Source organism: Polyodon spathula, chromosome 51 (genome assembly GCF_017654505.1).
Source record: "Polyodon spathula isolate WHYD16114869_AA chromosome 51, ASM1765450v1, whole genome shotgun sequence".
NCBI classification, from domain to species: domain Eukaryota; kingdom Metazoa; phylum Chordata; class Actinopteri; order Acipenseriformes; family Polyodontidae; genus Polyodon; species Polyodon spathula.
In genome coordinates this window covers 1948793-1965317 of record NC_054584.1, presented here as the reverse complement: position 1 = coordinate 1965317, position 16525 = coordinate 1948793, and the positions used below count along the sequence as shown (strand labels likewise).

At 48.5% G+C, this 16525-nt stretch overlaps 1 protein-coding gene across 1 annotated transcript; it reads left to right on the top strand.

The window, feature by feature from the left end:
• The first annotated feature begins 2846 nt into the window (after positions 1-2846).
• Positions 2847-16228, top strand: LOC121306996 (pleckstrin homology domain-containing family O member 1-like). The gene is made up of 3 exons (XM_041239054.1): positions 2847-3103; positions 3808-3954; positions 15405-16228. The coding sequence occupies exons 1-3, from the start codon at positions 3077-3079 to the stop codon at positions 15513-15515; spliced, it is 285 nt and encodes a 94-aa protein (XP_041094988.1). The 5' UTR covers positions 2847-3076; the 3' UTR covers positions 15516-16228.
• Positions 16229-16525: the final 297 nt, after the last annotated feature.

Genomic DNA, 16525 nt, shown 5'->3' with positions numbered 1-16525 from the left:
GACTTGAGGCATGGAGACTGAACTGCTCTCTCTCCCTCACCCCCCTAAGAGAAAGGGCGCTCCCTCCAAGAGAAAGGGTGCTCCCTCCAGTCCAGGGCAGACTTGAGGCATGGAGACTGAACTGCTCTCTCTCCCTCACCCCCCTAAGAGAAAGGGTGATCCCTCCTGTCCAGGGCAGACTTGAGGCATGGAAACTGAACTGCTCCTTCACCCTATCTCAGAGAATCACCTGATTTTGTAACTTTAATGCCAGGCTATACATTTAATGTAACGATGCCCCCTGGAGGACAAAGACCAGCCCTGCAGCGATCCGCTTTGAGCTGGCCTGGCCAGTAGGGGCCGCTGTAGCGCAGTGAAGTGGCAGTCCCTGCGGAATTCCACCAGTCTTACCCATTTTGCACTCCCATCACGAAAACCCATTGCTTTCTTTCAAAACCGCACATTTTAGAATTATTAAATGAACACAAAAGAGCACAAGAACATAAGAGAAGTTTGGGAACAAGAAACGGCCATTTGGCTCATCAAGGCTCACCCCTTGTTAGCACACCTTTCTCCCTACTTGGGGGGGGGGGGATCTCATTTAAAATCACAGATCACAGTCCCAGATTAGTCTTGAACTTCCTTACCCAAAGTTAAACTAAGCTAGTCCAAGACTAGTGCTAATCAGGCAAAAACAGCCAAATGTGTTTATGTCAATCTATGAAACCAGCCATACATGTTAATGTCAAACTATGAAACTACCCTTACATGTTTCTGTTGATCTGTGAAACCAGCCATACATGTTTATGTCAATCTGTGAAACCAGCCATTACACGTTTCTGTTAATCTGTGAAACCAGCCATACATGTTTATGTCAATCTGTGAAACTACCTTTACATGTTTCTGTTGATCTGTGAAACCAGCCATACATGTTTATGTCAGTCTGTGAAACTACCCTTACATGTTTCTGTTGATCTGTGAAACCAGCCATACATGTTTATGTCAATCTGTGAAACCAGCCATTACACGTTTCTGTTGATCTGTGAAACCAGTCATATATGTTTATGTCAATCAATGAAACCACCCTTACATGTTTCTGTTGATCTGTGAAACCAGCCTTTACATGTTTATGTCAGTTTATAATTGACAGCATGCCCTTTCTAGAGACCTGGCTGCCACCAGATGTCAGAAGGGCTTCTATGGGAACAAAGGACTGGAAGGTGTCATCAGTGGTTTATCTCTTTACAGCTGTGGCCAGAAGTTCAGCATCGCCCTGTGGAATTAACACATTTAGCTTCATAAAGTCAAATGAAACCTGCTGAGGCTTCATATGTTACATTAACATATTGAATTACATACCACTTTGGAGTTTTCCATATACTTCACCACAAACTGACATAAAATTAAAAAATGTGACATTTCGAAATCTTACATGAAATACTGTGCTACTATTATGGCTTCCTGTAGACTTTTGCAATATCATATTGCAGTTTCTTTGATTACATAATATTAAAAAAAAATATTCAGACACACACACACACACACACACACACGCGCACACACACACACACACACACACACGCACACACACACACATACAGTACTGTGCAAAAGTTTTAGGAAGGTGTGAAAAAATGTTGTAAAGTAAGAATGCTTTCAAAAATAGACATGTTAATAGTTTATATTTATCAAAAAAACAAAATGCAAAGTGAGTGAACAGAAGAAAAATCTAAATCAAATCAATATTTGGTGTGACCACCCTTTGCCTTCAAAACAGCATCAATTCTTCTAGGTACACTTGCACAAAGTCAGGGATTTTGTAGACATATAGTCAGGTGTATGATTAAACAATTATACCAAACAGGTGCTAATGATCATCAATTCAATATGTAGGTTAAAACACAATCATTAACTGAAACAGAAACAGCTGTGTAGGAGGAATAAAACTGGGTGAGGAACAGCCAAACTCAGCTAACAAGGTGAGGTTGCTGAAGACAGTTTACTGTCAAAAGTCATACACCATGGCAAGACTGAGCACAGCAACAAGACACAAGGCAGTTATAATACATCAGCAAGGTCTCTCCCAGGCAGAAATTTCAAGGCAGACAGGGGTACATATATATATGATGCACTTTCGATATCACAAGGTAACATTTTCAGGTCCCCAAAGTTGAAGGAAGTGTCTCTTGTTTTGTCATAACTTCCTTTTTGAAAATCCAAAATGAAACTGTGATTTTATACAGAGCCACAAGTTCCCTTTTACTGAAGCCTGTGTGGGCTCACTGTGAAACCCTTGTTTCTAATATACACAAGGCCCTGCATTGATGTGACTGAGCCCCTGTATAGGGCTTGTACTATCAGATAGCTTGGATCAGATGGAAACAACGACACGGTCAAATTAACTGCACTGTTTAATTATTCTTACTGAAAGATATATTCTGAAAAAATACAGTGAGACATCAACTGAGCTGCTCTGAGCTTGTCTGGGGAATCCTAACAGCCACAAGTGCGTCTTTCCTGTTTGCTGTGAAGCATCTACTTTAGGCTGCACACGATTGCATTACATTTAAAAGCAAGTTATATTTGATGGAATTAAAATAATATCGCTGGCGGCTAGTTTAGCTCCAAAACGTGCCCTTCGCATCTCCACCGCTAGTCCTTGTGAGTGATGACATCACAGCACGACGCTTTGAACTATAGATGGAGCTACAGAGCGGGGGTGGGGTGGGTAGGATCCTCTGCGCCTTTGAAGGGACGCGTGTGGGGGATTGCGCACAGTAACGAGAGATTACCAATTCAGAGAGAGGGAGAGAGAGGGAGAGAGAGAGAGAGAGAGGGAGAGAGAGAGAGGGAGAGGGAGAGAGGGGGGAAACTTCCACTCGGCGAGAGACAGTGTGTGTGAGAGACAGGAGGAAGCGGATTTGGAGCTGTACTGTACAGCGATACACGACTGAGAGAGGGGGACCCAGAGACACAGCCCCCCACCTCCTGCTTTCACCGAAACTGTGCACAAGACGAAGGCGACTTTCGGAGAATTATTATTAATAAGAGTAATAATAGCAATAACACGGCGGCATTGATTGATTTTGCAGTCACAATGAAGAAAAATAACTCTGTGAAACGGGTAAGCTGCGGGGCGCTGTATGTATTGCCTGTGTATGATGCTGTGTGGGTCTGTGGGTTAAATCTGTGGTTCTGAATGGCTGCTCTCATCTGAATAACGTTTATTATCTTTGTGTCTTGGTACATAATTTTATAAACAGCAGAACAAAGAAATCGCATTCTAACACTATGGGCAAAACACAGTGATTGCTGTGTGTGTGTGTGACTGGATTGCCATGCATAGTTAGGCTGCCGCCGGATATATTGCTGCTCCAGACAAGTATGCTGGTAATATATACCGCTATTCACATCATAAACAATACTGTAGAAGCAGCCTTTCATGCATGTATTTATTCAGTTCATTCATGGATTTGTCTGCTGAAAACACACATTTTATTTTATTTTTTTTTTCTTCTAAATTCATTAAATTATAAAATCTACGAACGGGATTAAAATACAGAAGGAAATCACGTTTATCCACGTGAATACAAACTAGAACTGTATTATTATTATTATTATTATTATTATTATTGCTAGACTTCATTGTAAAATATGTGGTTCTGAATCACAATAGCAGGCAAGCCCCGAGCCAGGGTGCTTCTTTATTGAGGGTCTCTCTCTCCATTTCCCCGGCGTTGTCTATTTCAAATCGCAATTGCGTCTCAGTTGTATTCTTGGTTTTTCGTGGGTGTTTCATTCGCCTATCGAATTGTTTATTGTTTTCAGGGCCCCCAGGATACGAGCCAGCCGGCTTCCCAGCCTGAGAAAACTGGCTGGATCCGTAAATTCTGTGGAAAGGGAATATTCCGGGAGATCTGGAAAAACCGTTTCGTGGTGCTGAAAGGAGACCAACTTTACATTTCTGAAAAAGAGGTACCGCTTTATTTATCACACTGTGTTGTTGGTTTGCAGGCTGCTTCACGTGTAAACACTATATAATCGCGGAGTATTAGTTATTACGGGATTGGTTTTATTCAGTATTTCATAGTCGTGTATACGTGCCGCTCTCACGACAACGTTTTATAACATATTTTCAATTTTGTAGTTATGAAAATCAAACCAAGACGTGGTTTAGCCTCGCACATAAACTTGAAGTTGAAAAACAAACAAACAAACAAACAAATAAATGGTATAGCCTTTTCACAATACTGATTTGAAATCAAATTGGATCGTGGTCGTTTCACCAATCTCGTAAAGCTACAAACCGTATCAATACAAACAGGCAGTCTTTGTTACAGTCACAACTCAGACTGCGTGATCTTTGAATGATCGTGTCACTGGAGCTGCTACACCGTGCGAGTCTTTTTAAGGGTGTCGGGCTTTCCTGTTTGAAAGCCCTTGCTTGCCCTCGGCCGCCCTGTGAATCGGGGTTGTCATGGATACAGTGTGGCTCCTGACTGCCACTTTGCAAACTTGACTCCAATGCAAACCTGGGGAGGATACAATGTGTACCTCTTGTGGGTATCAATACAGGGGCACCGGAAACACGCAGCCCGCCCCCCGAGTTCTCTACAGTGTCAGATATTAAAGTTATTTCTTTGTTCTCTATCCGATGCAGTGTATCATGACCCGTACAGACGTGAAACTCGCCCTGTCAATAGCCGGCCTCGTTATTCGGTGCCGTTCGTTTATTTTTGCCTTGTCAATAGCCGGCCCTTCTCAGAGCGACGCTTCAAGTTGTCACTATCCGCCAAAAAAGTTACCAAACTAGAAATGCTTTGTGTTTTATTCATTGGAGAATTATAATTGGTGTTTTGTCAGTAAAGGAGCTTTGACATCAGTTTAGGGTTTGGTGTAAATTGTCAGTATTGTAGTTAAAATGTATATATTGTATTACATTATTCATTTTATTTTCTGCACTATCAGTAATTTTTTAAGGAATGTTATTTTTCACAAACTATTGGATTACAAGGCTGGACTCCTATTGCATAGCAGCTTCACCCAGTCCAGGTTTTACTATGAGCTTGATTAGCCCCAGTGTGTATAGGTGACAGGCTCAGGTGTGTCTTATTAAACTCAGTAAAACCAGGGTTGACCCTGGAATAGTCTGAACCAACTCCAAACCCTGCTGCCTATCCTGCAGTAAAAGCAGAGCAGAGTGCAGTAAAGCACAGAGAGGTCTGGTAAAGCATAGGAAAGCATTGTAAAGCACAGAGAGGTCTGGTAAAGCATAGGGAAGCATTGTAAAGCACAGAGAGGTCTGGTAAAGCATAGGGAAGCATTGTAAAGCACAGAGAGGTCTGGTAAAGCATAGGGAAGCATTGTAAAGCACAGAGAGGTCTGGTAAAGCACAGGAAAGCATTGTAAAGCACAGAGAGGTCTGGTAAAGCATAGGGAAGCATTGTAAAGCACAGAGAGGTCTGGTAAAGAATAGGGAAGCATTGTAAAGCACAGAGAGGTCTGTTAAAGCATAGGGAAGCATTGTAAAGCACAGAGAGGTCTGTTAAAGCATAGGGAAGCATTGTAAAGCACAGAGAGGTGTGGTAAAGCATAGGAAAGCATTGTAAAGTGCAGAGAGGTCTGTTAAAGCACGAGAAGCATTGTAAAGCACAGAGAGGAATGGTAAAGAATAGGGGAACATTGTAAAGCACAGAGAGGTCTGGCAAAGAATAGGGAAGCATTGTAAAGCACAGAAAGGTCTGGCAAAGAATAGGGAAGCATTGTAAAGCACAGAAAGGTCTGGTAAAGAATAGGGAAGCATTGTAAAGCACAGAGAGGTCTGGTAAAGAATAGGGAAGCATTGTAAAGCACACAGAGGTACAGCAATGCATAGGTAAGCATTATAAAGCACAGAGAGGTCTGGTAAAGCATACAGAAGCATTGTAAAGCACAGAGGTATGGTAAAACATATTTAAAAACACGACAAACCATGGGAAACAGTGTGCATTTAATGTGGTAAACTTTACAAGGGGATTTCATTTAATATAATAGATGCCGTTACTGTGTATAATAACAGTAGCAATGCACACAGGCATGTTCTCTGCTGTAATTGAAGGCTTCTTACTATTGCTTTTCAAAACTAGTTGCATGGGTCAATTATTGTCGGCTGCTGTTTGCACCTGTTGAAGGAAGCAGGTGAATTAAGGTGGCTTTATGAAGTCTGTCTCGTAGCTGGCTTGCAGTGGGGTTGACAGTAGTGCTGGTATGTGTCAGCGTGTGTGCTTGCAGTAGCCTCTATAAATGACACCGTGTCTGTCAGGTCTGCCACTGCAGAGCTTCTTGCTGTCATGTCAAGCAGCTTGTTACATTAAAACCACATCCTGCCAGCATTTGCCTACAGGATAGAGACACACTGATACACACAGAAAGGTTAGAGCACTAACTTGTGTGGTACAGTATAGCAGACTGGTTATTAAAATACCTTTTATTGTGTTTGGTAAAAGCATAGCACAGTGTAGTAAAGCAAAGTGAACGCATGGTAAAGCACAATAAAGCATTGCATTACCCAGAGATGTGTGGGAAAGCATATTAGAAAACATGGCAAGCTAGAGTAGATGGGTGTGTTGCAATGCAACTGTATATATAGATATATATATAGATATATAGATATAGTTTATCGATAACTAAAAGACAATAACAATGCTTTAATGCTACAAACAAAAGTTGTCGAACAAAATGTACACAGAATTGCCATACTATATGCAAAACGTTTGACTATCATCTGTACAAATGAGATTTTGCATCAGGAAGACCGTGTCAGTACACAATCCATTACCCCTGGAGGGGATGGAAATGGAAAGAGCAGAGGCAGCGACACGCCCCCGTCAAATCGCACCCGGCTAACAGACATGAAACACTTTCTAAACAGAGCTGTGAAGGCAAGAGAAAGGCAGACGAAGCACATTGTATCAACCTCCTGTGTTAAACATAAATTAATGACCAACAAAATGACTGGAGTCCGTTGTGTAGCAGTGATGGCTGGCGCCTCAGAAGAGTCACAACTACAACTTCATCAGCCTGCCCTACACACAACAAGAAGCTTCATTAGTGCCTTTCTTGGTCTCTTCTAGCACAGTGAAGGAATGGATGAAGTCATTCTGGATGGGTTTTGACATGCTAGTAAAGTCTTGGTTTGACAAGTTTTCAAAGGCCTGGAAACGAGTCGCCATGGCCCTGGTAAATCAGTGAAGTTGGGTAGGCAAGGGGCTTGTAGTTTGTAATGTGTGATTAGCAGTGGGCAGTGGACGGGCATGCTTTTTTCACTGCTGCATGCAAAGCGGGTTTACTTGTAGATTCTTAGACGGCAAATCTTTTGAAAGTGGGTATGGAGTTGTGTATATTGATGTAAATATTAGCCAACAAGCTCATGTATTGTATTTGAGAAACTGCCTATGCTCTCTCTCTCTCTCTCTCTCTCTCTCTCTCTCTCTCTCTCTCTCTCTCTCTCTCTCTCTCTCAGAAGTCTTACACAAACAGATCTCATCTGAGACAAAGATGAAAAAAATGACAGTTCCTCATTTTGATTACATTTCCAAATAAGGACAAAAATGACTTCAGGCGAGTCCCCCAGCACTTCTGTATATGAACTATGGGGTGTGTTAGCTTCGGTGTAGTGCCGTCCGGGGAGAAATGTGAAACAGTTAGCCTTTACCACATCTGTCCCTCTGCTGTTGACGTTTAATGGTCCTGAAACCACAAGGTACCAGTGTGGCTCGATGGTTAGAGCTGAGGGGCTGGGAGGGAGGGAGGGAGGCAGTGTGGCTCGATGGTTAGAGCTGAGGGGCTGGGACGGAGGGAGGGAGGCAGTGTGGCTCGAACTGAGAGAGCTGAGACTGGAGAGGGAGGGAGGCAGTGTGGCTCGATGGTTAGAGCTGAGGGGCTGGGAGGGAGGGAAGGAGGCAGTGTGGCTCAGTGGTTAGAGCTGAGGGGCTGGGAGGTCCTGTTGTTTTAAGTTCAGAATGCAGAAATAGCCCGGTTGCAGTTCTGCAGCTGCCCCAGTGCTGTCTGTTTCAACAGGTGTCCTGCTGACTCGTGTATCAATCAGTGTTCCATCAGAGACCTCCCGCAAACACAGTTCAGCTTTCCAGCGTCTCCCTACTTCATCCCTGTCCTGCTACACGATCACTCACAAGGGCTCCAGAACACACTGCGCACCATGGATGCCTTCTGTGCTGTACCTACTGCATCATTGCAACTGTTTACATCCACATAGATCATACATCACATGGGGAGATACAACCAAGACTGCAGCTGATACTGACACATGACGTGACATGTGAAGTGACACGTGAAGTGACTCTCGCAGTGCTGGTCCTTTCACGCAGACTCTCAGCTACTTTCACTCTGTTTCCTTTGCATTTCCACCCTGCCAAAGCCTGCGGTTCAGGGCTGGAAAGCTGATGGTAATTAGGTATGCCTGCTTGATTAATGCCAGGCACTTCCTGTGCATCGGACCAGATATGGGGTTAGATAGGGACAGGGTTTGCAATGTCCTGTACCAGGGGTGCCAAGCTCTGCCCAAAGGACCAGTGTTGCAAAGGTCACTAGGAGTATCAGAATTTGAGGGTGGGGGAGGGCAGTGTGGTGTGGGGGTTGGGTCCAGGGCAGTGTAGTAGTGAGGGTGGTTGAAGGCAGTGTGGTACGGGGGTTGTGTCCTGGGCAGTGTAGGAGTGAGGGTGGGGAGTGAGGGTGGTTGAAGGCAAGTGTGATATGGGGGTTGGGTCCTGGGCAGTGTAGGAGTGAGGGTGGGGAGTGAGGGTGGTTGAAGGCAGTGTGATATGGGGGTTGGGTCCTGGGCAGTGTAGGAGTGAGGGTGGGGAGTGAGGGTGGTTGAAGGCAGTGTGATATGGGGGTTGGGTCCTGGGCAGTGTAGGAGTGAGGGTGGGGAGTGAGGGTGGTTGAAGGCAGTGTGATATGGGGGTTGGGTCCTGGGCAGTGTAGGAGTGAGAGTGGGGAGTGAGGGTGGTTGAAGGCAGTGTGATATGGGGGTTGGGTCCTGGGCAGTGTAGGAGTGAGGGTGGGGAGTGAGGGTGGTTGAAGGCAGTGTGATATGGGGGTTGGGTCCTGGGCAGTGTAGGAGTGAGGGTGGGGAGTGAGGGTGGTTGAAGGCAGTGTGATATGGGGGTTGGGTCCTGGGCAGTGTAGGAGTGAGTGGGGAGTGAGGAAGGCAGTGTGATATGGGGGTTGGGTCCTGGGCAGTGTAGGAGTGAGGGTGGGGAGGGTGGTTGGTTGAGGCAGTGTGATATGGGGGTTGGGTCCTGGGCAGTGTAGGAGTGAGAGTGGGGAGTGAGGGTGGTTGAAGGCAGTGTGATATGGGGGTTGGGTCCTGGGCAGTGTAGGAGTGAGGGTGGGGAGTGAGGGTGGTTGAAGGCAGTGTGATATGGGGGTTGGGTCCTGGGCAGTGTAGGAGTGAGGGTGGGGAGTGAGGGTGGTTGAAGGCAGTGTGATATGGGGGTTGGGTCCTGGGCAGTGTAGGAGTGAGTGGGGAGTGAGGGTGGTTGAAGGCAGTGTGATATGGGGGTTGGGTCCTGGGCAGTGTAGGAGTGAGGGTGGGGAGTGAGGGTGGTTGAAGGCAGTGTGATATGGGGGTTGGGTCCTGGGCAGTGTAGGAGTGAGGGTGGTGAGGGTGGTTGAAGGCAGTGTGATATGGGGGTTGGGTCCTGGGCAGTGTAGGAGTGAGGGTGGGGAGTGAGGGTGGTTGAAGGCAGTGTGATATGGGGGTTGGGTCCTGGGCAGTGTAGGAGTGAGGGTGGGGAGTGAGGGTGGTTGAAGGCAGTGTGATATGGGGGTTGGGTCCTGGGCAGTGTAGGAGTGAGGGTGGGGAGTGAGGGTGGTTGAAGGCAGTGTGATATGGGGGTTGGGTCCTGGGCAGTGTAGGAGTGAGGGTGGGGAGTGAGGGTGGTTGAAGGCAGTGTGATATGGGGGTTGGGTCCTGGGCAGTGTAGGAGTGAGGGTGGGGAGTGAGGGTGGTTGAAGGCAGTGTGATATGGGGGTTGGGTCCTGGGCAGTGTAGGAGTGAGGGTGGGGAGTGAGGGTGGTTGAAGGCAGTGTGATATGGGGGTTGGGTCCTGGGCAGTGTAGGAGTGAGGGTGGGGAGTGAGGGTGGTTGAAGGCAGTGTGATATGGGGGTTGGGTCCTGGGCAGTGTAGGAGTGAGGGTGGGGAGTGAGGGTGGTTGAAGGCAGTGTGATATGGGGGTTGGGTCCTGGGCAGTGTAGGAGTGAGAGGTGGGGAGTGAGGGTGGTTGAAGGCAGTGTGATATGGGGGTTGGGTCCTGGGCAGTGTAGTGAGGGTGAGGAGTGAGGGTGGTTGAGGCAGTGTGATATGGGGGTTGGGTCCTGGGCAGTGTAGGAGTGAGTGGGGAGTGAGGGTGGTTGAAGGCAGTGTGATATGGGGGTTGGGTCCTGGGCAGTGTAGGAGTGAGAGTGGGGAGTGAGGGTGGTTGAAGGCAGTGTGATATGGGGGTTGGGTCCTGGGCAGTGTAGGAGTGAGGTGTGGGGGTTGGGTCCTGGGCAGTGAGGGTGGTTGAAGGCAGTGTGATATGGGGGTTGGGTCCTGGGCAGTGTAGGAGTGAGGGTGGGGAGTGAGGGTGGTTGAAGGCAGTGTGATATGGGGGTTGGGTCCTGGGCAGTGTAGGAGTGAGAGTGGGGAGTGAGGGTGGTTGAAGGCAGTGTGATATGGGGGTTGGGTCCTGGGCAGTGTAGGAGTGAGGGTGGGGAGTGAGGGTGGTTGAAGGCAGTGTGATATGGGGGTTGGGTGTGATATAGTGTAGGAGTGAGGGTGGGGAGTGAGGGTGGTTGAAGGCAGTGTGATATGGGGGTTGGGTCCTGGGCAGTGTAGGAGTGAGAGTGGGGAGTGAGGGTGGTTGAAGGCAGTGTGATATGGGGGTTGGGTCCTGGGCAGTGTAGGAGTGAGAGTGGGGAGTGAGGGTGGTTGAAGGCAGTGTGATATGGGGGTTGGGTCCTGGGCAGTGTAGGAGTGAGGGTGGGGAGTGAGGGTGGTTGAAGGCAGTGTGATATGGGGGTTGGGTCCTGGGCAGTGTAGGAGTGAGAGTGGGGAGTGAGGGTGGTTGAAGGCAGTGTGATATGGGGGTTGGGTCCTGGGCAGTGTAGGAGTGAGAGTGGGGAGTGAGGGTGGTTGAAGGCAGTGTGATATGGGGGTTGGGTCCTGGGCAGTGTAGGAGTGAGAGTGGGGAGTGAGGGTGGTTGAAGGCAGTGTGATATGGGGGTTGGGTCCTGGGCAGTGTAGGAGTGAGGGTGGGGAGTGAGGGTGGTTGAAGGCAGTGTGATATGGGGGTTGGGTCCTGGGCAGTGTAGGAGTGAGGGTGGGGAGTGAGGGTGGTTGAAGGCAGTGTGATATGGGGGTTGGGTCCTGGGCAGTGTAGGAGTGAGGGTGGGGAGTGAGGGTGGTTGAAGGCAGTGTGATATGGGGGTTGGGTCCTGGGCAGTGTAGGAGTGAGAGTGGGGAGTGAGGGTGGTTGAAGGCAGTGTGATATGGGGGTTGGGTCCTGGGCAGTGTAGGAGTGAGGGTGGGGAGTGAGGGTGGTTGAAGGCAGTGTGATATGGGGGTTGGGTCCTGGGCAGTGTAGGAGTGAGAGTGGGGAGTGAGGGTGGTTGAAGGCAGTGTGATATGGGGGTTGGGTCCTGGGCAGTGTAGGAGTGAGAGTGAGGAGTGAGGGTGGTTGAAGGCAGTGTGATATGGGGGTTGGGTCCTGGGCAGTGTAGGAGTCATTTAATTCCCTCGCCGGCTCTACAGCGTCTCTCTATAAATATAAATAATAAAAAAATCAATAACAAAGTGATTCAATGAAATAAACAATATTTCAAAACCCTGGGGAAGAGAATATGACAGGAAGTACATCTAGACACTTGATGCAAAGCGGGTGTGCTTAGTGACTCGCTGTGTGCTCTGTGTGCTGCCCGTGCGCTATCAGGGCGTGCCGTGAGGCGGGCCTTTTCTCAGAGTGGCGGGGCACGCACAGGACTAATCTGTGGAGGGGGAAGTAAAACTATTGTGCCCAAAAAAGTGCCTATACCAGAGAATGAATTCCTAATGTACTGTACATGTGTAACTAGGGCTGTGTGCAGCTGATGGTTTTAAATGTGTTTTGTGAATGCAGTTCAGTAATGGTGTATTCCAGCGTGGGGGCTAGGAGAGTTTTTTTTCTGAGAGTCCAGCTCACTGTACATAGTTTATGCACCACTGTTCAGCCTGTTCCTGCGTGCTTGCTAATTAAACCCAGCCACCTTGGTTTTGTACAGTTCTCCTGTGCTGGCACCTCCTCCCCCTCCTCCAGCACAGGCTCCTGTGCAGCAGCTGCTCACACTGATAAAGAACATTCTCCAGCCTGCATCTTTTTTTTTGTAGAAGAAACTGGTTTTGTGTGTAAATGGAAGTATTTTAAATGGAAATCTTGCTGTGTATTTGTTCTCTGTGTTAATGATGAAACCACAGCTGGGCTCCCCCTATTCTGCGAGGCTGTGCAGGAGTAACTCCTGATTCTAGTCACACTGCGCTGCTCTTAGTCACAGTCAGTGTCAGTGTTTGACTGCGCTGGACAAAGCCAGAATGAGATCCAGTGCTGGAACACTTGAGCAGGAGTCAGAGGCTGGGGTTCAAGCTGAATACAGGAGAGAGACTGAATACAGGACAGAGGCTGAATACAGGAGAGACAAGCTGAATACAGGAGAGACAGGCTGAATACAGGAGAGACAAGCTGAATACAGGAGAGACAAGCTGCATACAGGAGAGACAGGCTGAATACAGGAGAGACAGGCTGAATACAGGAGGGACAGGCTGAATACAGGAGAGACAGGCTGAATACAGGAGAGACAGGCTGAATACAGGAGGGACAGGCTGAATACAGGAGAGACAGGCTGAATACAGGAGAGACAGGCTGAATACAGGAGAGACAGGCTGAATACAGGAGAGACAGGCTGAATACAGGAGAGACAGGCTGACAGGCTGAATACAGGAGGGACAGGCTGAATACAGGAGAGACAGGCTGAATACAGGAGGGACAGGCTGAATACAGGAGGGACAGGCTGAATACAGGAGGGACAGGCTGAATACAGGAGGGACAGGCTGAATACAGGAGAGACAAGCTGAATACAGGAGGGACAGGCTGAATATAGGAGGGACAGGCTGAATACAGGAGGGACAGGCTGAATACAGGAGAGACAGGCTGAATACAGGAGAGACAGGCTGAATACAGGAGGGACAGGCTGAATACAGGAGGGACAGGCTGAATACAGGAGAGACAGGCTGAATACAGGAGGGACAGGCTGAATACAGGAGGGACAGGCTGAATACAGGAGAGACAGGCTGAATACAGGAGGGACAGGCTGAATACAGGAGGGACAGGCTGAATACAGGAGAGACAGGCTGAATACAGGAGGGACAGGCTGAATACAGGAGGGACAGGCTGAATACAGGAGAGACAAGCTGAATACAGGAGGGACAGGCTATACTGTCAATCAGTTTAGCAGCTGAACTTGACCAGCTGCATTCACATTCACATGAAAATGAACTGTCACGTAGGAACATTTATAAAGTGATAAATTTAACAAAAAAATCTATCACAAAAAACCCCACTATTGACAAGTGAGGGGGTTTTCACCTGGTCACAGTCAGTATCAGTATCAATAATAATAGGGTTTAAGAGCCGTCTCAGTCGACACACTGCATCTAACCTCAAACCCTCACACCCCCCCGCCTCGGACTGTCTACCAGAGCACTAAAAAAAGAAGCAAGCTGCTTGTAGAGAATATAACAGTGTGAGCTGCCTGAATACTGAATGATATGAAGAATGCATGTAGAGACAGGAACCAGCTAGGGGAGGCTAGCCCTTGTAAAGGTTCACCACAATATGTTTGCACGGTCGTTTTGCAGTTTCCTCACATGCTTTCCCCACATTTATGCCATGCTTGCAGCCCAGTTACCTTGCTTTACCAGACCGCTCTGTGCTTTGCAATGCTTTACCATGCTTTCACTGAGCTTTACCACGCTTTGCAATGCTTTTACTATAGGAAGCTTTTATAAGGGTCTGGGTTTGAATCTGAAACCCTCAAGTGAAACGAGTTTGTTGTCTCAGTTTTAGTCTTCTTCGTCGTGCAAAACCATCAATTCATCCCGATTTCATGCGGATGTCAGTCTCTGCTTGAGAGGGGCCCAGGGCTAAATGAAAGGTGGTGAGACGGGGTGCTAGAGATGGGACAGGCTTTAATTTGACCTCAATTAAACACCCATGGATCGATGAATCTCCCTGGTGCTCTAGGGGCCTCACACAGCCAGTGATGCATGCTTTCCTCGTGCACTTCAAAGAGTTTTAGTTTAGCAATGCACAAGGCAAACATTCGTATTCGCTGAACAGGTGATGCAAACCTGTTTGTTTTTGATTAGATGAAATAATGAAGTCTTCTTGTTTTTTACCATTGCTGTATCCTGTGTGGTCTGTATCGCAGCAATGCTGTTTTCTCCAGGAGAAAGAATCAAGAATCAGTCCTGTTCCTCCTGTACTATGTGTCACTGCTTACAGTCAGTGTCCTGTTCCTCCTGTACTGTGTGTCACTGCTTACAGACAGAGTCCTGTTCCTCCTGTACTGTGTGTCACTGCTTACAGTCAGTGTCCTGTTCCTCCTGTACTGTGTGTCACTGCTTACAGACAGAGTCCTGTTCCTCCTGTACTGTGTGTCACTGCTTACAGTCAGTGTCCTGTTCCTCCTGTACTGTGTGTCACTGCTTACAGCCAGAGTCCTGTTCCTCCTGTACTGTGTGTCACTGCTTACAGCCAGAGTCCTGTTCCTCCTGTACTGTGTGTCACTGCTTGCAGTCAGAGTCCTGTTCCTCCTGTACTGTGTGTCACTGCTTGCAGTCAGAACCCCAGCATTGTTGCAGGAGGGAGCATGGTGTGGATGCACTGTGAAGGTCTGTTCAAACATGTCACGGCTCAACAGAACGGCAGATGTGCTCCACTTTGACAGCACTTGCTTTCTCTCACAGAGTACAGATTGCTCTTGCAGTCAAACCCATTAAGAGCTTTGAGTGGGACACTCCACTTGGAATTGAAAAGTGTGAGCCAGCACTGAATCAAACAGCGAGACCCCCTGTAACCCTTACCCAGCTGCAGCGAACTGATCCCTAACTGTGGTTTATTAAGCAGTACAGGTGGGAGAAGATCCCAGGTCTTAGTTCAGATTCACAAAAACCCACAACGCTGAGCTACAAATAGCTGACCACTTGAAAAAAAAAAAACTAAAAGGAAGAGTCTGACATCTCATTAGCCCTGGTACATAAATAGCTTATTCCACAACCCCCCAGCTAACCCCGACACCGCTCCCTTCAGATCCTCTCCAGTGTGGCTAACCCCGACACCGCTCCCTTCAGATCCTCTCCAGTGTGGCTGCTAACCCCGACACCGCTCCCTTCAGATCCTCTCCAGTGTGGCTGCTAACCCCGACACCGCTCCCTTCAGATCCTCTCCAGTGTGGCTGCTAACCCCGACACCGCTCCCTTCAGATCCTCTCCAGTGTGGCTGCTAACCCCGACACCGCTCCCTTCAGATCCTCTCCAGTGTGGCTGCTAACCCCGACACCGCTCCCTTCAGATCCTCTCCAGTGTGGCTGCTAACCCCGACACCGCTCCCTTCAGATCCTCTCCAGTGTGGCTGCTAACCCCGACACCGCTCCCTTCAGATCCTCTCCAGTGTGGCTGCTAACCCCGACACCGCTCCCTTCAGATCCTCTCCAGTGTGGCTGCTAACCCCGACACCGCTCCCTTCAGATCCTCTCCAGTGTGGCTGCTAACCCCGACACCGCTCCCTTCAGATCCTCTCCAGTGTGGCTGCTAACCCCGACACCGCTCCCTTCAGATCCTCTCCAGTGTGGCTGCTAACCCCGACACCGCTCCCTTCAGATCCTCTCCAGTGTGGCTGCTAACCCCGACACCGCTCCCTTCAGATCCTCTCCAGTGTGGCTGCTAACCCCGACACCGCTCCCTTCAGATCCTCTCCAGTGTGGCTGCTAACCCCGACACCGCTCCCTTCAGATCCTCTCCAGTGTGGCTGCTAACCCCGACACCGCTCCCTTCAGATCCTCTCCAGTGTGGCTGCTAACCCCGACACCGCTCCCTTCAGATCCTCTCCAGTGTGGCTGCTAACCCCGACACCGCTCCCTTCAGATCCTCTCCAGTGTGGCTGCTAACCCCGACACCGCTCCTCAGATCCTCTCCAGTGTGGCTGCTAACCCCGACACCGCTCCCTTCAGATCCTCTCCAGTGTGGCTGCTAACCCCGACACCGCTCCCTTCAGATCCTCTCCAGTGTGGCTGCTAACCCCGACACCGCTCCCTTCAGATCCTCTCCAGTGTGGCTGCTAACCCCGACACCGCTCCCTTCAGATCCTCTCCAGTGTGGCTGCTAACCCCGACACCGCTCCCTTCAGATCCTCTCCAGTGTGGCTGCTAACCCCGACACCGCTCCCTTCAGATCCTCTCCAGTGTGGCTGCTAA

Coding starts and splice junctions, on each gene's coding strand:
- LOC121306996 (XM_041239054.1), top strand. CDS start 3,077: ATGAAGAAAAATAACTCTGTGAAACGG. Junction 3,104..3,807: donor AAAATAACTCTGTGAAACGG/GTAAGCTGCGGG, acceptor TATTGTTTTCAG/GGCCCCCAGGATACGAGCCA. Junction 3,955..15,404: donor TTTACATTTCTGAAAAAGAG/GTACCGCTTTAT, acceptor CGCTCCCTTCAG/ATCCTCTCCAGTGTGGCTGC.